At 53.9% G+C, this 27,768-nt stretch overlaps 3 protein-coding genes across 3 annotated transcripts; all 3 read right to left on the bottom strand.

The window, feature by feature from the left end:
- Nucleotides 1-5,416: 5,416 nt before the first annotated feature.
- ENO2 (enolase 2) lies at nucleotides 5,417-14,944 on the bottom strand. Its single transcript, XM_041463825.1, has 12 exons — nucleotides 14,765-14,944; nucleotides 11,816-11,907; nucleotides 10,817-10,912; nucleotides 10,470-10,528; nucleotides 9,401-9,470; nucleotides 9,098-9,231; nucleotides 8,176-8,398; nucleotides 7,527-7,724; nucleotides 7,210-7,411; nucleotides 6,892-7,000; nucleotides 6,697-6,755; nucleotides 5,417-6,360 (listed from the first exon to the last, which is right to left on the bottom strand). Exons 2-12 carry the CDS (start codon nucleotides 11,898-11,900, stop codon nucleotides 6,291-6,293), a joined length of 1,305 nt encoding a protein of 434 aa, XP_041319759.1. The 5' UTR covers nucleotides 11,901-11,907; nucleotides 14,765-14,944; the 3' UTR covers nucleotides 5,417-6,290.
- A 153-nt stretch (nucleotides 14,945-15,097) lies between these two features.
- On the bottom strand, nucleotides 15,098-21,459 carry LRRC23 (leucine rich repeat containing 23). Its single transcript, XM_041463932.1, has 7 exons — nucleotides 21,310-21,459; nucleotides 21,169-21,254; nucleotides 20,078-20,331; nucleotides 19,863-19,993; nucleotides 16,480-16,616; nucleotides 15,726-15,948; nucleotides 15,098-15,442 (listed from the first exon to the last, which is right to left on the bottom strand). Exons 1-7 carry the CDS (start codon nucleotides 21,457-21,459, stop codon nucleotides 15,404-15,406), a joined length of 1,020 nt encoding a protein of 339 aa, XP_041319866.1. The 3' UTR covers nucleotides 15,098-15,403.
- Nucleotides 21,460-24,922: 3,463 nt separating this feature from the next.
- On the bottom strand, nucleotides 24,923-27,635 carry TPI1 (triosephosphate isomerase 1). Its single transcript, XM_041463821.1, has 7 exons — nucleotides 27,447-27,635; nucleotides 26,651-26,774; nucleotides 26,488-26,572; nucleotides 26,229-26,361; nucleotides 26,034-26,119; nucleotides 25,763-25,850; nucleotides 24,923-25,490 (listed from the first exon to the last, which is right to left on the bottom strand). Exons 1-7 carry the CDS (start codon nucleotides 27,556-27,558, stop codon nucleotides 25,372-25,374), a joined length of 747 nt encoding a protein of 248 aa, XP_041319755.1. The 5' UTR covers nucleotides 27,559-27,635; the 3' UTR covers nucleotides 24,923-25,371.
- Between the last annotated feature and the right edge of the window lie 133 nt (nucleotides 27,636-27,768).

Below are 27,768 nucleotides of genomic sequence, written 5' to 3'. Positions count from 1 at the left end.
GCACGGCGCGGCCGCGGCAGCGGCGGGATGCGGGATCCGGCTGGCGCGGGCCTCGCCCGAGCGGCGCCACATCGCCCCCCCTGCCGCCTCCCGCGGCCGCGCGGTGCGGGGGAGCGGCGGGGCTCAGCCACAGAAACGTGAAACATCCCCCCACGGCCGCTCAGAAACGGCTGCCTCCTCTCGCTGGCCAAGTTCATGGCGTCGATGGCCATTTTGGAAAAGCTGCTGTCGGAGGAAGGGCTTTGGGAGGGAAGGGGGAGCCCGCCGGCTCTGTCACCCGGCCAGCCCGCCCTGGGGCTGATCCAGCTCCAGCCGCTGCCTGCTGCGGGAGCACGGCCGGCGGAGCGCGGGGCTGGGGCCCGAGGAGAAGCCTCAGGTGCTGCCCTTCCTGCCCCCTTTAGCTGCAGAAGGCACGGCAGTCATGGGGCCAGACCTGGAGCTGTGTCTCACAGACATGAACACGGCTGTATGTTTAAATAAGGGAGCCTTAGTGGGCAGATGGGCAAGTTTCACTCTGATGGCCTTCAAGCATAATCCCAAAATATTTCCTCGGCAGGACCTCTCAGTGAGCAGGCTGGATGGCGTGCTCTCCACGGGCTTTTATTCAGCAATTCTCATTGTCCGTTACATGGCTCCGAGCACTATTTACTGTACGGCGTCCAAACTCGGCACTGAATACAGATGTGGTCCTCTCCTCGTGGGGGTTTCAGCAGCGCTATTCACCCCAAGGCTTTAAAAATCATTAAGAGCAATGTCCCTTCTAAGCTGATGGCTCCCATTGCAAGTGTTCCACACCCACTTCCCAGGGGTACCATGCCATTTTGGGGCTTCGCTATTTATCCTGGACGCAGAGTTGCTCTCAGTGCCTCTCAATCCCAAGCCAGCCCCACTGGCATGCAGCACCCTGTTGCACAACATCAGCGTGCTTCGTGTCTCTAGCTCTCATTCATTCTCACATCCACCCTTCTCCCCAGCCTGCCTCTTTGTCCTGCCCCTTGCAGGGAGCCTCTGCCCTGCCAGCAGTAATCCTGAAGTGCTGTGGCTCCCTAGGACTCTCTGGTTCCCACACCTGGCACGGGAGATTGAAAAAGCCATGGCTAACATTTGCAAAAATGCTCACTGGCTTTTGTGTGGTCAGTCCAAAACATTTCACCACACTGCTTTGGAGAGGTGCTCTGTGGAATAGAACACCCTGTGGAATCCCAAGCACAGGGGTAAGCGTTATCTGCTTCACAAAGTGCCTCACCAAGCTGAGCCCCAGACAAGAAGACAGAATATTATTATTGCTGTTGAGGCGGTGGCGTTTGCAGTTGTCACAGCTGCTTCAAACTGTCGCCTTTAGGAGCTGACAGCCTTGCGTCCTGCGCTCACAGTGTGTGTGACCCTTAGAGGCCAAAGTGATGATTCATGAAGGAGGAAGATCTTGTCAAGATCCTTGTTCTCTGGATGCTGAACAAAATACCCAGATCCCCAAGGTTCGTGGTTTGAGGAGAAGCCTCTGTCTGTGGCCGCTGCAGTGGTTGGTATTGCTGGAATCTTCTGGATGAGGAATGTGTGACACCAAGTTTATATAACCGCAGTGTCAAGCCCCAAATGGTTTTCATGTCATCATCTTCCATAACCAGGTCACTTGCTTCAGTTCAAAAGCTTGACTTAAATATTAAATTTATTATCAAGATTTTTAGTGTCATTTGTTATTTCAATAAGTGAAGAGGCAGAGACTCCAACACCTTGTGAAAATCATACTAGGCTTTGGTTTACTCCCAGAAGCCAGCCAAGGATGGCCTGCACTCTTAGTTTATGAAGAGACATCAGAGGTGATTCAAAAGAGAAGCAGGATCAGGACAACCTTTCCTTTTCCCCACTTACAAATGCTCACAGCCAAATTGCTGCTAGGTCAAGCCACACTCTGCTCTGTTTCAGGGTGGTAAGCACAGGGAAAATAGACATGAGAACCACGCGTGTTTGTGTGTGCTCGTGCAGCAAGACCAAGGTGGGCTGGCTGCAGAACGTGGGAAATAAAATTATCTCACCTTTGAAATCAACAGATTGAAGGCCTTGGCAAACCAAGAGCATTATAGCTGTGTCTCTTCAGGATGGATATATGACCTGGGGAGTCTGTGAGCCCACCAGGAGCCAAACTTCCTGAGTTGTAGCTGGTCCTCCCTCAGATTAGGGAGATAGGACACGCCACCTCTCCAGCCACACCATCCCACTGCTTTCCAGTTCTACCAGGGGACAAACAACTGCCTGCAAAAGGAGAGGCCCTGGCTGGGATGTATCCTTCTTAGGGAAATACAGCACAAGAGAGGTGCTGATAGTCCTGTGGGGGAGGGAATGAGATAAGGTAGGTGCTGGAGCTCATGGCGTATAAGGGGAGGTTGAAAGAAAGGCTTGTTTCTTTCAGCCTTGAGTAAAGAAAAGTTAGGAGGTAACCAATTACTCTTTGGCTTTTTTTTTTTTTTTCCCCTTTGGTGTGGAGGGCTACAGAGAAGTGAGAGCCAGATTCTTCTGACAGATACACAGTGAAATGCCTATGAAATTTGCAAGAAGGGAAATTGTAACTGAAGGGAAAACCTCCCCCCTAAAGGTAGTTCAGCAGTGACAGAGGTTTCAGGAGGGGCTGGGGAATCTCCTCACCTTCAGATGGTTAGAAACTGCCTGGCCAAGGCCCCAGGCAGCCTCATCTAGGTCTGGAGCAGGCCCTGCTGTTAGCAGGGGTTTGAAGTCTAGACCTCCAAACTCTCATCTGGATCTTCTTGTGAAACTCTTACTCTAAAAATACATGGAGCCCCACTTCCCTTTTGACACACAGCATATAGTAGTCTCCTCGACAGAAGGAATAAGGAAGCAAGTTATAGCTGCTTCCACACCGAGATACACAATGCTCTAGTAGGCTGATTTTTGCCTAGAGAGCCTCATAATGTCCTCCTGCCAACCTGTCCAAGCTGCCTGTATTTAGTCTTCCAGCAGCAGAGACAAATGCTCTCCTTTTGATTAAGCTGTGCAGCACCCCATAGGAATTACCCAGCACCCAAATTTTTTGCCTTCTTGTCAGATGTTCATCAAGACAGTGTCCCTGACAGCCTTCTGTATGAAAGGTATTGGTTTCTCAAGGTTGGACAACATGCCACTGTTCTTGAGACAGGCAAGAGCATACTAGAGAAATTCGGTAGCTCTTCATCATTAAGGCTTTTCTCTGCGCTCTACAACAAGCCTAATTCAGTGACACCTCCCCTCCAGCTCATTTATGGGTACACACACGTGTTTAGAAAAAAAAAAGAAAAATTCTGCAGGCGTTGGGGGGGCAGGGAGGAAGAGGCAGCAGCTAATGTTAAATTATCCCTTTAACAGCTGTACATTGCTCTGCAAATGTAATTTAAACAGAGTACGATTTGAGAGGTAAAAGACAGCAAATCCAACAAATGTTTCCATTCACAGATAGCGTCACATTGCCAGCCCATCCCCGTGCTATTACTCTACTCCGACTGCATTCACATTACAGCACAGCAATCTGACGGAGACATCAGCTCATACAACAGGAGTCCTCACGTACAGGATCAGCCTTGGACATTCCTACCGCAAAGGAACTGTAACCAAATCTCTGCCGCTGAGCATAAGCATCTTCGGATGAACGGGACGAGGACAAATATTTGCAGTGACCCAAACAAACATGCCAGCATCACGTATTCCTTCTGTACATTGTGCCAGCAGTGACGAGCTCTTTTGATTTAGAAAAGGCACCAAGGTGAGGTACTGCTATAGAGGGATGTGTTCCCATCCCCTCCGGCTTTCACACACCTTCCCTGACACAGGGACGTGGTGATGCCTCCCTGGCAGAAACTCTTGCCTAACAAATTCTTCCTGCACTGTAGGGACACGTACACCACTTCCCTGCTGTCGCAGCCTGGCTGCATTTAAATGGGCAACGCCAGCTACCTTGGGCACTTCATTGCCTTCCTTGCACAGAAAAGGACGAATGGGAGGGGTGGGGTGGAAGGGGAGATGCTCTTGGGAATATGAAACGTAACAAAGTTGTTTTTTTTTTTTTTTTTCCCCCAAAAAGAAAACTGCCCTGATTGTTAAGCAGTAGCCATACTGTTCACAAAATCCCAGTATCTAAAACAAAGGAGCAGTGAGGTGTACAACGGGAAAAGACAGCCCACTGGCTGTACCCAAAACGCGCGTTCCTTCAGGCAAACAGCGCTGTCACGCACACAGCCGCTTTTGCGGGAGCCGTGACGGCGGGGAGGCTCTGGGGGGCCCCAGGAGCCCGCGGGGTCCGGGGGGACGCGGGGCGGGGGGAGATGGAGCGGAGCCTTGCCCCGCCACACCCGGCTGCGGCCGGGGCACAAGGCATGCCCTGCCGGGAGATGGGCACTGCTGATGCCCTGGAAACCAGTCCTGTCTCTGCCCTCGCATTCCCCCTCCCACCCTCTTCTCGGTTCTGGGCATGTGTGCCAAAGTCTTTGTCTTCCCTTCTTGGACTTAGTGCTTAATCTGTGCTGTTTAGTAAAGGATCAGCAGTGAAATGCCAGTGTTTTAAAGTTCTGTCTTTGGATTTTTAAGTCTGTGTCAGGACACAGTCAAGGGGGATTGGGACTTGCTGAGCAACCTCAGAAACAAACTCAGACAAGAGTTAAGCAAGGGTCTGGAAACTTTCTGTAGGGAGGTGGGGCAGGAGCTGAGTATGCCCAAGAACGTAGTAGGGTTACTGACGTGAATATAATGGTGGGCACATATAATGGGTTTTACCAGTTATTCTCCAGTTGTATTTCCCACAGTAGCACCCCCAACCCCCCGCCTTCCTTTGAGTCAGTCCAGAACAAAGCTGTTTGTTGAGCAAGCGCTGGGATTTGCTGGCACCCAGCCTGCTGGGGCACTGGCTGGAGCACAGGCAGCTTTCCCCAAGTACTGCTGAGTTGCCCCCGTGAAAAAAGATGGAGCTGAGACTACCCATCCCACCTACACCTCCAGTCACTGCCCTACACACCCCTTTTGGGGGAGGACAACCAGCGTTTTCTCTCTCAAAGACTTGCCATTTCTGTCCAGCATCTGAGTCCAGCAGACAGACGGCTGGGGGCCCACCCTGAGGCCTGTGCATCAGTGGAAGGCATGATTAAAGTCCCTGCACAGCAGATCTTCATGCAACACGGTTTGGTGAAGATGACAGGGGCAAGTCATCACACATGCCTTCCCTTTGGTGTTTCCCAGCTGGTGGCCAACAGAGCAGTCTGGCTGTGGGACAAAGCTGTGAAAGCAGGTGAGAGTGGCTGGGCCTTTTCTTCCCCTTGCCAGTCCCCTCTGCCTTTTTTTTTGTTACCTTTCCGTGTGAGCATCTCCTGCTCTGGTGGCAAAACGTCCCCACTTCCCCAACACTGGCAAGTAGAAATAAACATCAGGCCAAGTCAGGAACTCAGGTGTGAAATACATTTTAATAGAGTTTAGGGATCTGTAGTTTGTCTGTTGCTCAGCTGAGCACGGGCTGTCCAGAAGGTGAAGCAGACATCGTGGGCAGAGGGCAGGGTGAAGGAGTGCAAGAGGGAAGGGAACAGAGAGAGAAAGGTCACAAGAAGCAAATGAGAGCGTGGGTTTGTTCACGGATGTGCTTTAATACATTGCCCCGCAGTACTATGTGCTGAGCCAGAGACCGACAGCACGCACACGCACACGCAGCGCGGCACAGCAGCGCACTTCAACACCAAGCACAGCCCAACACAGCACAGCCCAACACGACACTGCCGGGGTGGAGGCGGGGGACGCGCGGCTCCCACCGGGGCTCAGTGCACACGCACGCCTGGGGCACAGGGACGCCGTAGGCCGGGACACGTACACACACCTACACACATGCACAACGAGGGCGAGCCGCTGGCAACACTCGCTGGACGCGGCCGCCATGGCGGCAGTGTCCGGGCACGCCGGCCGGCGCACACATGGTCACCGCACATGCTTCGGCACGCCAGGGAACGCGCTGGGCAGCCGCTGCCGTGCTCTGGCACGCGAGCGGAGCGGCCCAGGCGTGGCCCTGCGCGAACAACAGAGACGCGCAATGCCTAGGTCCGGGAATGCTCATGACCCCACAGCGAGGGACGGGGTGTAGGCCGCTCTCTCATCCTTCACCTGGGTACATCTAGCCAGGGACACCCGAACTCGAGGGGTTTCGAGGTGAGAGGAAACCAGGTGACAGAGTGGGGAGAAAGAGCAAAAAAGGGAGCAGTGGAGGGAAAGGGGGGTTCAGAGTCTGTGAGGTGGGAAAGAGCAGCAGGGTGGCTGTGCCCCGGGGACAATGTTCAAAGAACACTTGGGTTGCGAAAGTTGTGTCCGGCGAAGCGTGCTTCATCGCCAAGCTCTTCCTCAATCCTGCAGGAGAGAGACAGCACACATCAGGCCCTTGTAGTGAGGGAGAACTGGAGGCACCAGGGCTCTGGAGAGGCAGCTCATCAGCAGGAAGCTGACATGTGCCCTAGGATCTCAGCTCCTGCCAGCTGCTGTGACTGCAGGGCGGCACCCTCGTGCCAAGGAGGAGGAAAGGAGTCTGCCCCAGAGACCTCCCCGGGATCCTACTGTCATCTCTGTGCCTTGTCTTTGTAACATTTCACCCACAAGCCCCATCAACCCTCAGGCTTTCAGCTTCTCCCACCCAATTGGTCACTCCCCTATTCTCTCTTCTGCATTCCCATCCCTGGAGCCCCTTACCTCATGAGCTGGTTGTATTTAGCCAGGCGTTCAGACCTGCAGGGAGCACCCGTCTTTATCTGTAAAGCATTCCCCAAAGCAAACACTGTAAGACACTGTTATGACTTGTACCAGTTTCTCATGGCAGGGCAGGGTATTCTGTTTTGATATCCCTTTGCTTTCCTCCAGGCCTGTGCATGCCTGGCTTTCACCTACCTGCCCAGTGCACAGTCCTACAACCAGATCAGCAATGAAGGTGTCTTCGGTCTCCCCAGACCGGTGGCTCACCATCACACCCCATCCATTCTCCTGGGCCAACTTGCAGCTGCGAGGAGTGAGAAATGCAGTCAGTAGCTCCTACTCCTACAACTACCACCTGCACAGGGTAAGATTCAGGCACACTCTGCTCCCACTCTCAGCATCCTACACTTTGGTAGAGACACAAGTTTGTTCACCCGGTGCACAGAGTGACACCTGGCTGTGGTTCATCACCAACCCATTCACAGGACAACAAGGGCAGTGGGCTGGACTCACGCTTGGATGGCCTCTGTGACAGATCCAATCTGGTTGACTTTGAGGAGGAGGCAGTTGCAGGCTTTCTCTTCAACAGCTCGCTCGATGCGCTTGGGGTTTGTCACTGTCAGGTCATCTCCCACTATCTGAATCCCCACATTGGCAGTGAACTTAGACCAGGCCTCCCAGTCATCCTGGTCAAAGGGATCCTCAATGGAGACCACTGAAAGGACAGCCAAAGAGGCACGAGTCAAAGCTGCCTCCCTTCCCACCCCTAAAACACAGAGGGTTTGTGCAGCACCGGTGCTGATTCCCTGCCGCCCTACACAGCAGTTCACCTGGGTAATCACGAACAAAGCTTTGGTAGAGGTCACCCAGCTCGTCCCCAGAAATGTAGCGGCTTGGGTCATCTGGGGACTTGAAGTCCAGGTCGTATTTGCCGTCACGGTAGAACTCGGAGGCTGCCACATCCATACCGATGACGATCTTGTCTGTGTAGCCCGCCTTGTCAATAGCTTCCTTGAGCAGCTCCAGAGCTGAGGGGAGAATGGCAGTCAGGAGAGTCAGCCCATGCAGAGAGCTCTGCCTTTTGGTGGGAACCTCCCTTGGGAAGATCCCTAGAGCCACTGAGAGTCTGGTGCTGTGATGAAGAAGTAGAAGGGAGCCCAGAAGGCAACAGAAACATGCCAAGGAGCTGCAGGGGCTGTGTCCAAAGGGACAAGGAGGAATTAAAATGTGATTCCACAGCTCAAAGACAAGTTTGTGGAAGGCCTCGTAAAAGCGTGCACACACATAAAAGGTTTGTGTGGAGAGGCTGTGACAGATCAAGGCCACCACAAGGAGAAGGAGCTTAGAAACATTCCCTAACACAGGAGGTCAATGACACTGAGGCATCATCTTTTGAATCAGTCTGGGGAATGCTGTGAGCTGGGCAGAGGAACCCATAGCATTGCAGGCAGGGGTACCCCATCTCTGTAGGGCTCTCACCTTCGCTGTTTTCCAGGATGTTGGGAGCAAAGCCTCCCTCATCACCCACATTGGTAGCATCTTTGCCATACTTCTCCTTGATGACGCTCTTGAGGTTGTGATAGACTTCAGCCCCGATGCGCATGGCATCGCGGAAGCTTTCAGCTCCCACAGGCAGGATCATGAACTCCTGCATGGCCAGTTTGTTGCCTGCGTGGGAACCTCCATTGATCACATTGAAAGCCTGGAAGAGTCCATAAGAGAGTCAGAGCTGAAGGAACTGGTCTTGGCACCCCTGAGAGGTGGCTCTCAGATGTGTCACCATGCCCGTACATGCCACATCCCACAGGGGTGTGTAAGCACATCAGCTTCAACCATCAGACCAAAGACACATAAGCCTGGAGTCTTCCCTCCAGCAGTGGCTCAAACCACATGGTTAGGGAGGATTTTCCCACCTGTTTCCCTCTCAGAGATCTCCTGAGTTATGTGTGTTTATCTATGCTCTGTTTATCTGTATGTGTTTATCAACAGTGCTGTCAGTCTCTCTTCCAGGACCTTTTTTTCTTGTTTTCTTCACAAACTCCCTTTGTGAAAGAGTTTCTCAAGGCAGTTTCCCCCTGGTGTGAAGATCCATATGCCCTTATTTTGAACTGTGCCCCAGAGGGTTCACATGATGCCCTCTGCTTCTTGTGCTAAGAATGAGATCTTCAGTCAGCCCCCCCACCACAACCTCTCCTGTGTCCTCCTCAGGCTCCTTTTTTCCCATTGAAACTTGACAAATCTCAGGCCTTGGTTTGCTTCCCTGACAACTGCAGTGCACTCACCTGATGTTTCAATCCCATATCCCTTCCTTATCTACCTCCCAACACCTCTGAAGTTTCTTTTGGAAACAACACTCTTTTGGAGCTTGTGAAGGTGGATGTCAAGGACTGAGGAGTCTTACTGGCACAGGAAGGATGAGGTCAGAGTTGCCGGCCAGGTCAGCGATGTGCCGGTACAGGGGCACATCCTTCTCTGCAGCTCCCGCCTTGCACACGGCCAGCGAAACTCCCAGGATAGCGTTGGCGCCAAACTTGGCTGTGGGCAAAGGAGGAGATTGACTTTTTAGGTGGCAACATCCAGCCCAGTGGGTGGGTGCCCTTGCCAGCCCAGTCTTGGGCTCGTCACAGCTTGGACAGTGCCCCCCTCTCCAGCCCTGCAGCCTCCCATGCTCGTAATTTCCCAGCCAAAAAGAGGGATGAATTACATTTGTTCTCTGTGCCGTCCATCTCAAGCATCAGATTGTCTATCTTCTCTTGATCCACAACAGAGAGGCCCTGCAAGAAGGAAACAGCTCCTGAGAAGGAGATGATTGGAAGAGCTGCTGGCTCTGGTGAGCGGGAGAGGAGGCGTTGATGGAGAAGCTGGGGGAAAAAGGACCTTTTCAGCTTGTGGGGGAACATATACACACAAAGCTCTGGAAACTGGTGCCGTGGTATTTAGTCAGGTTAGGTAACCCTGATGGTGTTGCTGCAGTGCAGTGTGGATGTACCCGTGGTGGAGAGGGGGTCAGCTGCAGCCCAGGCAAGGCCACGCATTGCTGGGGACACAGGACGCCCCTGGGGGGTTACCCAGCCTTTTGGCAGCTTCCAGGGAGCTTTGTGGTGCTGTGGTCACACAGAAGCTAGGCAGAACAACAGAACATGCTCAACCTCAAGCAAGCGAATGTAGACTGGATGGAGCCGTCCCCAGGAGTGAGGTGGAGGGCAAGATTAGAGCCAACACAGGCAGCCCTCCACCACGCTGGGTGTTTTTCATGGGTGGAGAGAACTGGGCTCTCGGCCAGAGCCAGCCATGGGCTACATAGGGTGTATTATGTGGCTTTGGCTCAGCTCTCCTCAAAGCAGGCTCCAGGTCTTCAGGTGTGAACAGGCTGCAGATGTGACACCACTGCTCTGCAAGGCTGTGCCAGACCCTGCACGGTACAACCATTGCTCATCACACCAGGATGAGGCCACAGCATGTGGATGTGATTCAGTGCTTGAGGGGGAGCACAGCTGAAAGAGGGGGTGAGCTCTACAGGAAGCACCGAGGGGAATAGTTAGGCTGCACAGATGCTGCGGTGGACCAGGAAGAATTAAATCCTTTCCTCCTAGAGAAAAGATTGCTGTGGACACACACAGGCATGGGGGAGCAGGAGGGGTGTGCCCAGGTTCACAGAGAGCATCGCTGTGTCTGTTAACCCAGTGAGATGAAGAGAGGCAGAGACAGAGATCAGGGGACAGAGATGGACCAGAGTAAGCATTGGACAAGGGGGAACAAAGAGAAATCCTTACAGAGCCCACGAGAGCTGGGGCGACAGTGCTGTTGATATGATCCACGGCCTGCAGGACCCCTAAAGAAGGGAAGAGGCAGAGAAAGAAAGAGAGAAAGAGAGAGAGAGAGTGAGGCAGAGAGAAGAGTGGAAAGAGGGAGGGAGAGGACCAATAGAGAGACTGAGAGAGGGAGACAGCAAGGGAAGATCGAGTCTGATCTTTCACTTTACGCTAAGTCTGTGCCTCTGTGGTCTCCCTGAGGGCAGTGGGACACATCTGTGTCATCTGTGTGGGTGGGCAGTAGCCTCCAGCAGAGCCCCACACACAGGCAGCCCCGAGGATGAGCTGTGGATCAGGCATGTCCCCACCTTTTCCAAGGAAACGTGACTTGTCATTGTCTCGCAGCTCCAGCGCTTCGTAGATACCAGTGGACGCTCCGCTGGGGACGGCTGCTCGAAACATGCCTGGGAAACAGCAAAACAGGGGCGTGAGACAAGCAGAGGGTGAAGAGGAAAAGCCCTCATGCACCTGCTTCTACCCTGCTTTCACAGGAAAGGATGCAGCAGCTGCTTGTGTAAATGGATGGCCCCACTGGCTGGCTGCTCGTGGCTGGTCTCCCTAGAGGTGGAGCACCCCAGTGGCAGAAATAAATGCACCCAGGGCTTCCAGGCTGAGGAACTTGGATATCAGGCACCCAGAGATTCACACTGATCCCAGAATTGTGTGTGATGGGTGAAGTTCCTCAGCCCTCCTCCTAGTTCCAGAAGCAGCCTGACTCACAGCCACCCTCAGCTTCCTCCCCCTCAGACTGAGGTTTCTGCCTCACTGAAGAAGGAAGACAATGGTTGCATGCCTGCTCTGGCCTCTCACTGCTCCTCACCCCTCAGCCCAAGCAGTTTTGGGCCCCGTGCAAATGCAGCTCTTCCAGCTGAGCCCCATGCATGGACATAGCTGCACAGAGATCTCAGGAACAAAGCTTTACCCCTGCCATGAGCACGGCCATGGATGTACTACCAAATGTCTACTGTGCCTCAGGACTAAAGCACAGCTGCAGCAGGGGTACAATGAGAAGATGCAGATATTTATGATAAAAAGACCTTCTGTCCCTGCTATGGGCAGGTACATGGCTCATGTCACATGCAGGACAGCCAGCTGTCTTGTCATGATTTGCCCAGCACGTGTGCAGAGTTGCTGAGCACAGGCACAAGCAGAGCCACGAGCAGAGTTTTGGTCTCTGCCTCTTCCCCTGACTTGTTGTCTGCTGGGGTTCACCCGTGAGGACCCTCCATGCTCTTGGCGTGCCAGGCTGCTGCACAGCACCAGCTCTGGGCAGGGCTTGCCCTCTGTCTCTTATCTCACCCACGTACCTTTGTGTGTGTAGAGGTCCACCTCAACGGTGGGGTTCCCACGGGAGTCCAGGATCTCACGGGCATGGATCCTCTCGACCGCCATGGTGAGTCTGTGGGGAGGAGAGAACAGGATATGTTCAGCTCTGAGAGGCTCCAGGATGTGGTGCTCACCCCTTCTACATCTAGACTGACAGAGACAAGGGAATTCAAGGAAAAGTGACCTTAGAAATTTGGGCTAAAACTATTTGCCATAGGAAATTTAGAAATTCACCCAGACTACAGGAATCTATGAAAATTTTTCCAGGAACTGGCTATCTGTTTGAATTTGCCTTGTCCCTCTGCTGCAGCTGACAAACTAGGAGCACTCTGCCTCTCCCTGCATCACAGTGCAGCGCCCAACACAAGCCTGGATGGCAGGGATGGGGAGGGTGCCACGGGCAGCAGAGAGGGAGGGATCAGCTGGCACAGCAGGGAGGTGCTCCCGCCTCTGGTGTCAAGGACAGGGCAGCAGCTCCTGGCATCTCCTGTCCCCTTGCCGGGAGGCGAGGACAGCGCCTGCCGGGCCAGACAGCAAGCGGTGCTGTGTCCCTGTGCAGCGAACGGGGAGCCAGCCGAGCGTGATGGGCAGGGCAGCGGGCAGCCGGCCAGGGGGGACCCCCAGCCCCGATCCAGCCCACGGCAGGGGGGCCATCCCAGCCTGGCTGTCCCAGAGCCCAGCCATGCCCCCCTGCCGAGCGCCTGCTCAGTGTCCCTGTGTGCCCGTGAGCTGCGGGGTCAGGCTGTGCCAAGGCGGCGGGAGCGCGGAGCCTGGCAGCCTGAGGAGCCATCTTGCTGAAGGCCACGGTGCCTCAGACGTGGCAAAGAGGGCTCTGAAGGGAGGGGACACCTGGCCCAGCTGCCAACCCTTTGCTCCTCTCCTGAGGCAGGGAAGCAGATGAGTCTGGGCTGGATCTTTGCTGGGTGGGGGGCGGTGAGGAAGTATTTTGGGGCACCTGGTTAAACCTGAAGTAGAAAACATGCTGGTGGGTAATGATGGCTGTTTGAAAGAGCTTCTCTTGCTGCAGTTTGCTCTCCAGGGGTTCCAAATCAGCTCCTCATGCCATCTTCTCTTTCCCCTGGCTGTGGGGCTGTGCTACGCTGGGGTGCTGCAATGAGGCATGTGTCCCCCCATGCTCCCAGCACTGCCAAGTTTTCCTCCCGGGGCTCCCGCAGATGATTCCCTCAGCCCTGAGCAGGGCTGGCAGAGGCCAGAGCAGCCACAGAGCCCCAGCCAGGACCTCCCTGTGGCGTGTGCGAGCAGGGACACAGCCAGCACAAGGTCTGAGCACCAGGGCAGGGGAAAATGAGCTTGAACCAGCACATTCCAGCACCGAGGGGAGCTGAGAAGCAGGATGGGGAAGCCGGAGCCAGCGCTCGACGCCACTGCCCTGGGTGGGTGGAAATCACAAGGGCGTGAGGAAATCGTGCTGCTGCTCTGAAGTTTCAGCCAGAGCTTCTCGTGTGGGGAGTTGCGGTCAGCGACTCCAGGGTTCTCTGGAGCCTGCACAGAGCCCTCCACCATGTCCATCTGGGCTGGGATCCCCCATCAGCCGCTTTGGCAGTGCTCCTCACGCCATCTGGCACACACCACAGGAACTTCCTCCAGAGTCATGCCGGCTCATACAGCCGTGAGCTTCCTTTGCAGCAGTGTCCTGGCTGTGCCTCAACAGCCTCCACGGGGTACAGAGGGACAGGACCCCGCTTAAAGTCATCTTTGACAGCACACCCGTGCCAGATGCTGTGGCTCTCTGCTTATCTGGTCACGTTGCCCCTGGTCACATCCCTGTGGTCGCATCCACCTGCCCCTCTTGGAGCCAGATCCGAGGAAGCCAAATGACATGCCCAAATCCAGCCTTGCCTGCCCCACCCTATCACTTACATGATCTTCTCTCCCTTGTAGTCCTTTAAAGCCTTTTCTCCACTTGTGTTGCTGCCCCATGTCCCCTGCCTTTGCTCTCTTTTGAACAGAACCACCCTGAAATCCCTGCTATCAGCTGCACTGTCCTGAAAGGAGGTCAGAGGCGGATAAGCTGGGATAAGGGATTGGGATGGAGCCATAGCTGGGAAGCCACAGACCACATCCAGGAAGAGAGAGGAGGCTGTGCAGCCCCCGTGAACAGGGGCTGGGCAGCGTACGCTGGGAGGCTGGTGCTGCTGCAATGCCTTCCTGTGGAGCTGGCGCTGGCAATTCCCTGTCCCTGCCAGGCCAGCACGGTGGAGACCTTTCCCCCAAAGCACCGCCAGCACTCCCGTGTGCTACTGCCATTCCCTCGGGCTGGGCACTGCTCCCAGGAAGCCCGCACTGCTGCAGTGTCGTGACTGATGCAGCTATTGCTTGCCTGACTGTCACCTCCTCTCCCTGCTCTCCCCCTCCCCTGTGGTGTGGGGCTGTGCAAATAGGAAAACATCACCTCTTCTCCCTCCCTCTCCCTGAGCGCCCGTGTTTTTGTCAACACCTCGGGAGGCTGGGGGGGCTGGTCCGCTCCGAGGCTGGATCCTTTCCCTAGCGGTGCCCAGACTGAGCGTTGCCTTCTCCCCACTACCACCCCTCCCCCGGGGAAGCTCCATCCCGCAGCACCTCCCGGCAGTGCCCTTGGGAGCACCACCTATCCTCGGTGGTTGCCCCCCCTCCTGCAATTCCCTGGGTTCACGTCTGAAATGATGATTGCCGGGAGGGGAAAAGGGGGGGTTTGGGAAGGAGGGAGTACCTGAAATTAAAATATGAAAGAAAAGTCAGAAGGATGGGGGTGAGGAGACAGAGGTGGGAGGAGCAGGGGGAGGAAGTGAGGGGAGTTGAGCTGTTAATGCCGCTCACCGTGGTCCTTCTCCGCAGGGACCCCAAAGTGCGTGTGGGGTTTGGAGGGCACAAGGTGGGCAGCAGAAACATGCACGCAGTGAGGGGTGTGCTGGCCGTGGGGAGACACTTACCTTCCTAGGGCAGGGGTGGACGAGAGACTGAGAAAGTGCTGGTAGAAAGGAGAGAGGACGAAGCTGAGGAGGGATGCAGGACCTCAAGGGGAGATGATGTGTCCTCTAAGCCAACGGTGGCGGCAGCAGCAGGATGGAGACGCCCCTGATAGGGCCGGGACAGCAGCATGTGACCCAGAGCTGCGATGAGTCAGGATTTAGCAAAGCTTTGCAAACAGCACGTAGGGGATGGAGAGACAGAGAGAGGCAGGCAGCAAGGGATAGACGTAGACAGATGAGGGTGAGAGAGCCAGGGAATAGGAGTGGGTGTGCAGGATAAACAATCCCAGTCACTCCAGGCTCATTAATTATTTTTATTCAAATCAGAAAATCTTGCAGGGGTTTTGGGAATCAAATCGAACCACAGAACCTGTAACTCTCCCCTTTCCCCTCTTAGGCCTACTGAGAACAGAACACAGTGCAGTGACTGCAAAACACTGCAGTGCCTCAGGGCAGGACCAGGGTGGGTAGCACTCCTCTTTTCTCCAGAGGTAAAATGAGGTGAAGCTGGTACCTACAGCTCTCACTTTCTCAGCCTCACAAACAGGGAAAGGCATCACTACATCTTGACAGCCTCTGGGAACAGGTGTTAAAAATGGGTCACTCAGCCACTGTATTCTCAAGAGCTTCTTCCATTTCCTGAAGAAGGGAGGAGGGAGAAGTTAATGACTCCATGCCCAATGTCTCTTCCCGTTTCACTGCCCTCTTTTGCTAGTGGGGTCATGAATGGCAGCAGGGTGGCATGCTGGCCACCACAACCAGGTTGCAAACACTGGCCTCTTTTTCAGGCTCTTGTGCTCTTGAGATTGACATCCCTCACCCTTCTCCTCATGTAATATAGTGGAGGAGAGGCTTTATCAGCATGCTTGGTCCTTTTTCTTTCTCTCCACCTCCTCTAATCCCTGCACTGCGTTGTTCTCACCTTTTCTTTTTCCTTCCTTGTCTGTCGGATTTTCTCGGCCTCTTCCTGCTCCTCTTCCTCAACCAATTCCTTGTCGAGGCGTTGCAGCTGGGGCAGCCGGGACAGGACCTGCAGCCGGTAATCGGGTTCTTCGGCACACGGATTGCCCATCAGCACCAGTGCCTGCAGCATGGGGAGGACGTGCAGTTTTTCCACCTCCTGAAAGCTTTTGATCCCATTGCTCCTAAAGAAAAGGAAGCACACGGGAAGGAGACCGGTGTGAGTAGTGAAATCCCTTTGGAACAATAAGTGGACAAGACAGAAAAAGCAAAACTTAGCAGCATGAGGTACCATAGGCCTTAGACTACAGATCTGTCACCTAAGATCCAGATCTGTCAGCAGCTCCCCAGAGTGAGGCACAAAAAGGACATCTGTGGATTCCTCTGTGCTCAGCCAGGCATTGACCCGTGCGACATCACCATGGCCCTGCCTGGCAAACACTGAGAACTAAAGGGCATTTGCAGGCAGAACCCAGAGAACACACTTTGAGGGATCCAGCTGACTGGAGAGGCTGATATTTTCTAAGAAGCCCAGGAAAGGCCCTGGCTGTTACATCCTAGACAGCTGCTGAACACAAGTTAAGGATGGTAAATATCAACCCATCCCTAGCAGGTCTTCAACTTCCCAAAAAACCCCAGAAAATCCTAAATATCTAAATGGGAATGCAGTCTGATGAAGGGATCTCTGGTCCCAACACAGAGCAGGGAGGACCCACCGTAGATTGAGGTACTGCAGGCACTTCATGCTATCAGAGAATCCATCCAGGGCCTCAAGCTTGTTGTCACGCAGGTGCAGAATCTCCAGCTGCTCAAACTCCTCAAGGCCTTCAAGGCTGCAAATGGTGTTCTTGGCCTGAGCACCAGGGAGACAGGAAGAGAGAAGGAAAATGGGGACACAAAGGAGAGGGAACAGCAGTTATTTCTGGCCTTTACATCTCTTTCTATCCTTCAGACTTCCTACCGTTCATAACACAGCCTTGTCTGAAGCTCAATCAGATAGCTCAGGGTCTTGGCCAAGTGGGTTCTCAGGATTCAGATTCAAGGACCAAAAGTTTGCTGAAAAAGTGTTTCCTGAAGCATTGCTTGGTGTCTGAGACAAAATCAGCCCATGTGAACACTCCACTGCACCCCTTTCCACGGCAGTGCCAAATTTGAGCCTCAGAGAGCAACATCATGGAGGGGAAAGCACACCTGAGCCTAAAATTAATGTGTTTAAAGGATGAGTAACCAGCCCCTCTCAGTCACACAGTCCATGTAGTCCAGGCACCTTCCAGTAGCTACTTCCCTTGTGGGGAAAATCTATGACCAAGAAGTTCCCTTCACAGAATTCACAGAATGACTCGGTTGGAAGAGACCTTAAAAATCATCGAGTCCAATCCATGCCCTAACACCTCAACTAAACCATGGCACTGGGTGCCACATGCAGTCTTTTCTTAAACACATCCAGGGATGGTGACTCCACCACCTCCCTGGGCAGACCGTTCCAGAACTTCATCACCCTTTCTGTAAAAAACTTCTTCCTAATATCCAACCTATATTTCCCTTGGCACTGCTTAAGCCTGTGTCCTCTCATTCTGTCAGTTGCTGCCTGGTGAAAGAGACCCACCCCACCTGACTACAGCCACCTTTCAGAAACTCGTAGAGAGTGATAAGGTCTCCCTGAGCCTCCTTTTTTCCAGGCTAAACAAGCCCAGCTCCCTCAGTCGTTCCTCACAGGGCTTGTGTTCCAAGCCCCTCACCAGCCTTGTTGTCCTCCTCTGGACATGCTCAAGCATCTCAACGTCCCTCCTAAACGGAGGGACACAGAACTGGACACAGCATTTCTACTCCTCTGGGCTGTGTCTTACTTCAGGAAGTTGAACATTCCCCATCACTGAATTTCGCTCACTTCACTGGGATGTGGGTTAACGAAGCAGGGAAATACGGAAGCTCTGAATTTCAGGTCCTACTTTCACAGCAGGATTTCGGCTGGAAAAGACCACTAGAGGTCTCCTGCCCAAGCGGAGGCTCCCCGCAGTGCCAGCACCTCCGCTCTGCTCTGTCAGGCTGCTCACCGCCTTGTGCGGCCAAGTTTGGAGCATCCCTGGTGATTATCGTCTCCCCACCACGTTCTCCAGCCTGGAGCTGAGCAGGGCTTTCCTTGCCGACGTGGCTCGGGGCTGCAGTCCCTAAGGATGCTGAGACCTGAATGCAAAACGGGATGAGAGGTGCTGTTGTGCTCTCTCTTCCTCATAGGTACCCAAGCAATGACCTGGGCAATACCTGAGACTGAAAAAGGGGCACAGGCTGAACTGGTGGGATAGGAGAACATTTTAGGGCTGAGTCATTCAGGATGTGGACATTTTGTAGAAAAGAAGGATTTTCATAGAAACTGGACAACAGAGAATCTGGACCAGCTGGGCCAAGTAAAAGGAGCAACACCAGGACAAAAAGGAAAGCTGGCTATTTAGTGAAGGCCACATGAGCAGATTTATCAGTCAAGAAGGATTAGGACATTGTACCTCAGAGAAAATTGTGAGCTGGTGTGGGTGGGGTGTTCACTGATCACTGGTTTACAAAAGGAATAGTAACCTCCCAACACTCTCACTTTCTTCATCACTTCAGTATGAATTGTTTTACCAGCTCTAGCCTTGCCAGCACTAGCAGGACAATGCAGAATCAATATTTTTCAGAGTTGTTCCAATTTTCTCCCCTAAATCAAACAACATTCTGTCTGACACGCCATCACCGTCCCTTGGACACCAGTTCTTCACCCAGATGTGATGCCACTGTTTCTTAGGGAAAGTTACCATACATTGCCCATGATCTCCTCCCCCTTTCCTGCACATTCCACCTTTTTCAGGTTAGCCTTTGCCACCACTGCTGCACCATGAGCAGGAGCTAACACAGCCCTACTGCGACCCTCAAAAATGATGCAGGTGCCACACGGCACACAGCCACCTCGTAGTCTTCCTAGTGCATACCATTTTTACATATGAAATTTCATCTGTGGCTATGTCATACATTAACCAAATGTGGTTCAATTCCTTAAATTGAACCCTTTGTCTTGAACCCTGTCCTTGAGGAATCAGCTGCACTGACCCAAGGCTGAAATAACATCAAAGTCTTTACACAGAAACCAAAGCATTACTGGGGGAGATTTCCCTGCAAAATGATTTAATGGGCAGGTAGACATGGGAGACAAATTCAAGCCCCAAGGATTCTTGTGAGTCAGTTGTTCTTGTTTTAACAATCACCCCTTGCAACTTTCCTGTTTCACATGGGCAGCTCAGAAACCCCTCAGTAATGCCAGGAATCTTCTCTCAGCAGAGATGCTCTGTTTGCTTCCCTGCAATAACTCACTAAGGTGACCGGGTATGCCTTGAAATGCTGTATTGTATCTACTGACTGATCCACTTCATCCATTCTTGGAGCACCTCCAGTCACAAAATCCCAGTTTTACATCAGAAAATTGTAGACAATCTCAGCAAGCAATCTCCTCAGTGTTTTCTGCCAGAGAATCTTGATGAAAAGAAGCCACATAGTTTTTGAAAGCCTTTATCATATTTAATTGCTTTTCAAGAGGTAGTGACTCAGGACATCTGTTTAGTCTTTGCAAGCTGTTGCACAGTGTGATCCATGGGGCTAAGCCATACATACTTTCTTCACTTCCATTTCTAGGAGTAAATGCTTCCTTGAAGTAATTGTTTATGATATTAAGAAACTGCTTCTCCTATCTTATTGCAATATTGAATCAATTTCTTTTTTGGCAGCTGTAGGTGTGAGTCACATAATTGTTCTGGCTTTAAACCAGTATTTGATTGGGCCCATCAAAGAGGAGAAAGAGGCATTGCTTCCCTTTGTCACCCAAAAAGCAAAGCTGTTGCTTTGCCCAGTGATCTCCAGTGATCCCAGGGCACATGGAATACAAGCTTGCCCAACACTGCCTGAAGGGAAAGCTGCCCTCCTGCAGGAGGCTGTGAGGGAAGAACCCGATGCACCCAGCATGGACTCCTCTGTGATTTGTGGTTCATGGCCACTCCCTTTGTGCTATCTGGGCTGCAGGAGCTGGGATCTGCAGCAGCTCTGTCCCACTCCCCCGGGCTGGCTGATCCCTTACCAGATAGAGCTTCTTGAGCTTGGAAACACCGAGCCCTGCTGTGGTCTTTATCTTGTTTCCTCGCAGCTCCAGGACTTGCAGGCTGAACAAATGGTCGTGACTCAGGCCCAGAACTGTCTCGATTTTATTTTCTGAGTGCCAGAGGAAGAAGAGACAAGAAAGTTAATTCCACCTTTCCAAGAGACTGTCCCCACAAGACAGGTAGCCTGTATCACCTTTCAGGCTGAGGTTGGATAGGAGGGGGTGAGTAATGCCCTCAAAATCCATGATGTGGTTGCGATCAAAGCTGATGACTTGGAGGTAGGGCAGCTCCTGCATGCTGGCACTGGTGAGCAGGTTCCCATCCACCTTCAGCCAAAGCAGCTGGGTTAGGCTGCTCAGTGGGGACAAATCTTTCAGCTTGTTCTTTGACAAATCCACATACCGCAGGTGGATGAAGCTTCCGAGGAGGCTGATGTCTGTCAGGCCCCTGAGGGAAAGTGAATGTGAATGAAATATCTCTCATATTTCCCCACTACCATCTTTTGGGTTGCTCCTTGCCACTACTGGAGGGAGGGCAACCATCTCTCCTACTTCCCTGCTGTCCTAGATAGCCCTGCTGAGAGAAGGAAGAAAAAGGCAGGTGATAGGGACAGGCCTATAAGCAAAGACAAATGGTAAGATTGGACCTGCTTTCCTGGCAGAGGGAGTACTAATTCCCGTTGAATTGTATCTGTCAAGAAAGGGCACAACCAGAGCAGAGAAAAGAGTAAGTTTTGGGGAGGAGTTGGTTAGACAATAGTGTCAACACAAAGGACTGTGTGGAAGGACTTTTCTAGTGGAAAAAATAGTGGTTGAGATACCCTGTGAGGCTGCTGAAAGAAACAGTCTTAATGGGGCCTTGGTTAGGTGGCTCTGCTGGGGAAGCTGAGGCTCCAAACTGTCCCAAGGCCATTGTGGCACAGTACTTACAGCTGCCTGCCTTAAGAGTTAGCAGTTCGGAGGACAGATGCCAATGGATATTTCTCAAAGTGCCTGTAGGGAGGTCACTCTGTTCAGGCCCTCCTAGGAGCGCACAGTCCAGAGCGATGTGCCCTCAGCCCTGGGGGACACTGATGTTCCCAGCAGTGTGTCCGGCCAGGGCTGAGGATGGACAGGCTAAGCTGAGGCACGGACTGGAATCCAGGTGGCTGGAGAGCAGGGCCTGGATACTCCAGCAGGGCCTGGATACGCTCCTGCCCCACATGGCCGCTCACCAGCTCGCGGCACAGCGGCTCCATGGCCATGGAGTAAGGGGCTTCTGCCGCCTCAGGCATTGCACACTCACTTGTCTTTGGCTTCAAACTTCACATAGGCGTGGGCCAGCCCGTTGCCGGTCTTACTGAGAAGAGAGAGGCCCGCCTTGAGGTCTTCCTCCGTCAGGGCACGGGGAACCAGCTCCTGGGAGAGGAGAGAGCACAACGCCAGCGCTGGCCCAGCCACAGCCGGGCGGTGCTGAGGGCCTCCCCCTCACCTTTTCTTCCTCCTTCTCCTCATCCTCGTCCTTCTCCTCCCCCTCCTCCTTCTCCTCCTCCCTCTCTTCTGGGGCAGACACCCCCTCCGGCTCCTCGTCCTCCATCCTCCCGGCGCAGGCCGCGCTTGCCGCCTCCCGCGGCGGCCGCCGGCCGAGCCCCGGCCGCTGCCATGGGAACGGGGGCGGGCGCGGCTGCCCGGGCGCGGCGCGGAGCCACCGCCGGGGCGGGCCCGCCGCTGTCCGCAGCACCGGGGCTCGGCGAGCTCGGAGCGTGTCCCGCCCTCGCCACAGGCGCTTTGCGATCCCGCTCCGCCTTCCCGGCTGCGTGACATCTGCAGCTGTTAGCGCATCCAGAGAACCGAAGGGTTTTTTCGGTGGGAAGGGACCTCTGTGCGCACCCAGCTCAAAACGGGGCCGGCTCAAAGTCAGGCAGGGCTGCACGGGGTGGTGGGCACTCGGGCGGTGAATGCCTAATTAACTCCTAATTTACCCTCTAGTAAATGTTTAATTAACATGTTCAGCAGAATTCGCCTTGGGCTCTGCATGAAGCCTCCCCGAATATGGGCACGTGGATGCCAGGAAGGGGTTTTTGGGGTGCGCTGCTCCAGCCCTGTCCTCCAGGCTGTGGAGCTGGGAATGAGGGTTGAGGCTGCCTGTGCCCAGCCGATGCCAACAGCACTGGGTGTTTACCAGCCAGGAATGCTGCTCAGAGCTGATGGTCAGCCGTGGTTTGCAGTTAATACAAAGTCCAAGGCTCTGCTCCCTTTCCCTTCAGTGCACTTTGCTCCTTTGCAGAGCCTGGATAACGCTAGTGCTAGGTAAGCTGGTCCAAGCAGAGCTGCTCACGCAACCATCAGCCATTGCCCTTCCTGCAAAGCACCCCTGCGCTCAGGGCTGCACAGCAAGCTGCCCCCTGCCCCGTCCTGCTAGACTCCCCGGTGCCGACCCCTTCTCCTCTGCTACACATCTGAATGGGAATCTCAATTCACTCCCTGCTCATGATCACACAACCACAGAATGGTTTGGATTGGAAGGAACATCAAAAATCAGCTCATCTCAATCCCCCTGCCACGGGCAGGGATGCCACCCACTAGACCAGGTTGCCGAGGGCTCCATGCAACCTGGCCTTGAACACCTCCAAGGATGGGGCAGACACAACTCCTTCGGGCAACCTGTTCCAGTGCTTCACCACCCTCAGACTAAAGAGTTAATCTGCATATGAACACTTCCTTTCCTGCCTTTGCTTCCTGCCCTAAACATTCCCTAATTACAGAAGGAAACACAAATCTTTAAACTGGAGAAATTTTATTTAGATTATATATATATATCCCAAACCTAATTATCCTCACAATTAGGGAGGGTATGTGCTAAAAGTGGCCCGCACACCCACACAGGAGCACAGGGTGATGGTGGCAGGAGGGGGAGCCCAGGCAGTATCCACTTCCAGGAGCCATCAGTCCAATAAAGACCCATTTTGAGGAGCACAGTGGCAGGTGGGAACACGAATTAAGGACTCAGAGAAAGGAACACCCTGTCCAGCCCCATCCCAGGAGCCTCAGCCCCAGAGCACCTTTAGGATTAGAGGTGTAGCTGTCTCCAGGGGTGTGGGACACAGGACGAGACGCAGGGGAAGAGCTTTTGGGGATTGCACAGGACTCATTAAGAGTGATTAGGGCAGGAGCCAGGGGTGATCTAGGTCACACAGAGAAACAAATACAGCATACAGGAATAAAAGGGCCAGTCATGTGTCAATGGTTTGTGATGATTTGTCCATGTCCTGCACCTGATCAGCGCAGCCTGTCGGGTCTTCCCATGAAACTCCTTTTGCACTTTGCCCTGCGTGAGGAACTCGTGGTCAGAGCACCACAGGGAGCTGCTGCTGGGGGCTGGAGGGGCTGGGATTGAGGGGCAGCTTCTGGGCACTGCCTGAGGCCAGCTGCTGGAAGGAGACACTGTACACGTGTGTAAATACTTCTGTAAATACACAGATATACACGGACACTCACTAGTGCACCTCCGTCCTGCTCAGCTGGAGCAGAGTGTGGGATGAGGCTGCCAGTGCTGTGTGGCAGTGCTCTGTGTGGATGGATCTGTGTGGCCAGCCATGGCTATGTTTAAGTCCAATATATTCAGAGTAACAGAATATTCTGAGTTTAAAGGGATACCCACAAGGATCATTGAGTCCAACATGTGTGTGGTGCCTACTGGGAATACAAGCTCAGCCTGGCTATTGTTTGGGGCTGAGGATGCAGAGCCATCACAGCCTCTCTCAGGCTGTCACATCTGGCACAGTGCATTCTTCTCCAGCAGCAACCTGTTTTACATCCAACCACTACAATTTCTTGTGGGGATCTGGCAGTATTTCCACTCCAGAAAGCTGCAGTCTTGCCAGGAAGCAGACAAAAAGAAGAGAAACAAGATCTGGCACTCCTGCTGATATAGAAATTATTTTCCATGAGTTTATTCCTCATTAAATGAATGTTTTCATGCCCCTGCATTCTCTCAAAGCAGCAAGATCAATGCCCAGCTCCCATCTGTTTTCTTCTATGTAGGTCACTCTCCTGGGCTCTTGTGCTGTGGGCAGGGCTGGGCAGGAGCTGGCAGCAGAGCTGCAGCCAGTGGCCCAGCCCTGAGTGATTGTACCCAGTCCCTGCAGCCTTAGGACCACTGTGTGCCCCTGCTGCATCACTGCTGCTCTGCTCTGTATGACCCAACAGCCCCAAACTACAGCCATGGCCCAGCAGCCTCTCAGAAACACGTGCTCTGGCTGTAGAAAACAGTTTTCAGAATTTTTTTTTTTTTGCCTTTGAATTATCCTTCTCCTTTCTACATCACTCTGCACACATACAGAGCTGGGAGCTGCCACCTCCTTGCTGCTGTCAGGCTCTTCCTTCTCAAGCCACCTGATATCCTAGGAAGGAGATCCCTCCCATCCAGCTGGGCAGCAGGAAGCTGTCCCAGCAGTAGCAGGGCAGGAGTCCCCACTGCATCAGGCTTTTTCCTCCTTGCTCCTCAGCTCCGGCCCCTAATCCCTCAGGTGATGCTAGCACTAGCAGCTGGAACACTGCCCATAGGCTCCCAAGGATGTACCGCCTCACAAATAAGCTCCTCCTTGTGAGCCACTTCTTTTTCATCATCCTCAGTACTACCAAAAAAAAACAAAACCAGCAGCTGGGAAGTAACATCAAGTCTTGCTTCCTCACCCAGCAGCACATGGCTGAAAGCAGGCAGCAAGCACTGCCCCAACACAGGGCCTAAATAAAATCCTTCCCTGCAGTCTGAGCTGCCCAACTCTACATTTAATGAGCAAAGTCAATTACCAGTCCTTACAGGCAAAGAGCAGAGATGAGCACATTACTGAGCCTGCCAGGGAAGCTGGCTCACTGGTGGAACAGCCAGGTGCTCCAGCAGCTACTGGAGTTGAACCTGTGCAGTGCCTATTGGGATAACAGTGGGCTCTCAGGGAAAAGCCCACAAAACCCTCTCTGCATTCAGCCACCTCCAAAAGCAGTAAGTTCTCCATGCTGCTTGTCCCCGAGATGCTTCCAAATAAGATCCAGGACACATCTTTGCTTTTTCTGTTTTTCGTTTATTGTTCAGTACGGGACACAGGTGAGGAAGACATCTCACAAGGGTCTAAGCTGACAGGTTCCTTGCTGATGGAGCTGAAGGATGCAAGAGACTGTGGTTCCTTTTTCCTCCCCGCAGCACCAGCGGCCCCCTCTCCCTGCAGGGCTGCAGGGAAAGGGAGAGATACTGGCCAGGTGGGCTGCGGGCTCTGAACAGGTCAACGGGAAACTGAGGATTCAGCTCAGAGAGGAGACTGTCAAGACTCTGCTGAGACAGGCTCCTGCTAACAGGACTCCGAGGTGGTGGGGGTGGTTAGCAGAACATCTAGAACAATGGCTGTGGAGGGGGACAGCCTCGAGGGAGGCCTCCGTACTGAGACGTGTGCAACAAAAGGTCCCTTCTTGCTTCCATTTCTTAACCACAAGGGACAGCTCCTCATGGGGTGCTTCAGTGTTTGGCATTGATAATATCCACAAACTCTGGCTTGAGAGAAGCGCCACCAACAAGGAAGCCATCCACATCATGCTGAGAAGCCAGCTCCTTACAGTTGCTGCCAGTGACAGAACCTAAGGAGGGAGCAGTGTCTTAAGGTCAGATGTGCCAGCTCTAGGAAAATGGAACTAGGGCAAAGGCAGGACTAGCAAGGCACCAGCCACCTCTTGCAGACAGCAAGACTGTCTCCCACTTATCCAAGCAAGCTACCCAAACAAGCTAGAAGGTGATTCTTTATGCTCTCAAGATCAAGAGTTTCCTTGCCAGGGAGAGAACGATATACCAACTACAGCAACAGGTAGACAAACTAAGCACTTCCTGCCCTGGAAAGTCGCTCCAGACTCACCTCCATAGATAATCCTAGTTGACTGAGCAACGGCATCAGACACGTGGCTTTTCAGCCACCCCCGCAGCTTCTCATGAACTTCCTGAGCCTGCAATACAAAGCAAGAGTCACACTGAGGCCTGAGCCATTCTGCACACAGATCCCTTCCAAAGACATGGGAACAAATAGTCTCTAAGAATCTCCAGGAGATTCTCAGTAAGACTCTTCAGGGAGGTTTCCTGAGGGGGAAGGGTCAGTTGGTCATTTAATCAGCCACCTCCCCTGCTCATACCTGTTGGGGAGTTGCAGTTTTACCAGTTCCAATAGCCCAAACTGGCTCGTAGGCAAGAACCACTTTACTCCAGTCCTTCACATTATCTAGGGAGGAGGGAGAAGGTAGAGGTGAGCACAATACCTACATAGTGGGAAGAGGAGAGCTGGAAAATGGCTAAAAAACCCCAAACCAACCATCTCTTTTTCCTCTTACCAGCAATAGCCTTGGTCTGTTCAAAAACCACCTTCTCTGTTATGCCAGCTTCTCTCTCATCCAGCTTCTCTCCAATACAAGCAATGACTCCAAGGCCCTCAGCCAGAGCATGAGCCACCTTCTGCCCAATCAGCTGGGAATGGAAAAGAAACAAGGTGGCCAATAAAACAGGTTAGAGGTCTGTTTTAATTACTCACTTTTCCAGCCTTTGCAGACCCATCTTAGCTGGACCAGGTCTCCAGTGTATGAGGCCACTCACCTCATCAGACTCTCCAAAAACATGCCTTCGCTCTGAGTGGCCTAGGATCACCCATGCAGCTCCAATATCCTTGATCATTGCTGGGCTGGGGAGAAAGGAGATGACTCACAGGAGGAAATTCACATCCCAGAGGCACCTTCTAACTTTACTCTCTGGGGCTCACCTGATCTCTCCTGTGAAAGCTCCCTTTGGTACCTTGTAACAGTTCTGTGCTGCCACTCCAATCTTTGCATCGAGCTTCTGACGGGCAAAGTCTAGGTAGATGGCAGGGGCTCCACAAACCACCTCTGCAAGGCAAAGCACCCTGTTACCCTTGTGACGGGAGAAGGGCAGAAACTGTACCCAGCCACTAATTCCAGCCCTAAGAGGTCATTCCTCTCGCCTGGGAAGGCGCAGCCCGCCCCTCCTCACTGACATTTGGGGGGCCCTCTGCCACAGGACAATCCCTGCTATCCGATAACTCAACAGCAGGGAGGAAAGCCCTTTCCAGGGGGCTAGACACACGATATCAGGCCGACGGCCAGGTCACAGGGGTCCCTTAGAAAGTGCCGGGATAAAAGATCGGGAGAGAATCCCACCCTGCAGCCTGGACCCGGCCGAGCCGGGCAGAGCCGCACCAGGTTGCGCCTGGGGCTGTAAGCGGGCACGGCGGCGGGGCGGGGGCAGCGCAGCTCGGCTGCGGCGCGGTGCTCCGAGAGCCCCGCTCCCGGGTGCGGGGCAGGCCGAAGGGAGGCGCGGGGCCCCGGGCCGCCCGCTCCCGGGGGTCGGCCGCACGTGGCGGCCGGGCCTGCGGGAACCCGGATCCGGTTTCGCGGGTATATTTAGCGCCGCTGCCGCGGGGTTATATTTAGGCCCCCGCCGCCCTCTGACATTTGCCGCTCCCCCGCCCGGGCCCGGGCCCGGTCCCCCGCTCCGCAGGGCCGTGTGGGACGTGCGCTACGTGCGGGCCGCGCCCTCACCGGTGTCGGCGGAGAGCTTGGCGCTGTTCAGCGTGTGGATGAGCTCGCCCAGGCTCTTCTTGTCGCCGTTCATCTTCCAGTTGCCCCCCACGAAGAACTTCCTGGGCGCCATGGCGGGAACGAGCGGGAGCGGGGCCGGCACCGGAGGAGACGCGAAGGTCAGCGGCGGCAGCGCGAGTGGAGACCGGCGCCCCTTTTATAACCCGGCGGCGGCGAGACCACGCCCCCTGCGTGCCCCGCCCCAAACCACGCCCCCGGCAGGGCCCCGCCCCTTGCCCCACCCGCGCTCTCCCGCAGCAGGCGGGGGTCAGACAGCAGCCAG

The sequence above is a fragment of the Pyrgilauda ruficollis genome, unplaced genomic scaffold (assembly GCF_017590135.1).
Source record: "Pyrgilauda ruficollis isolate IOZ18807 unplaced genomic scaffold, ASM1759013v1 scaffold17, whole genome shotgun sequence".
Lineage (NCBI taxonomy): Eukaryota > Metazoa > Chordata > Aves > Passeriformes > Passeridae > Pyrgilauda > Pyrgilauda ruficollis.
Note: the sequence above shows the minus strand (reverse complement) of the source record. Positions and strands in the feature narration are given on the sequence as shown.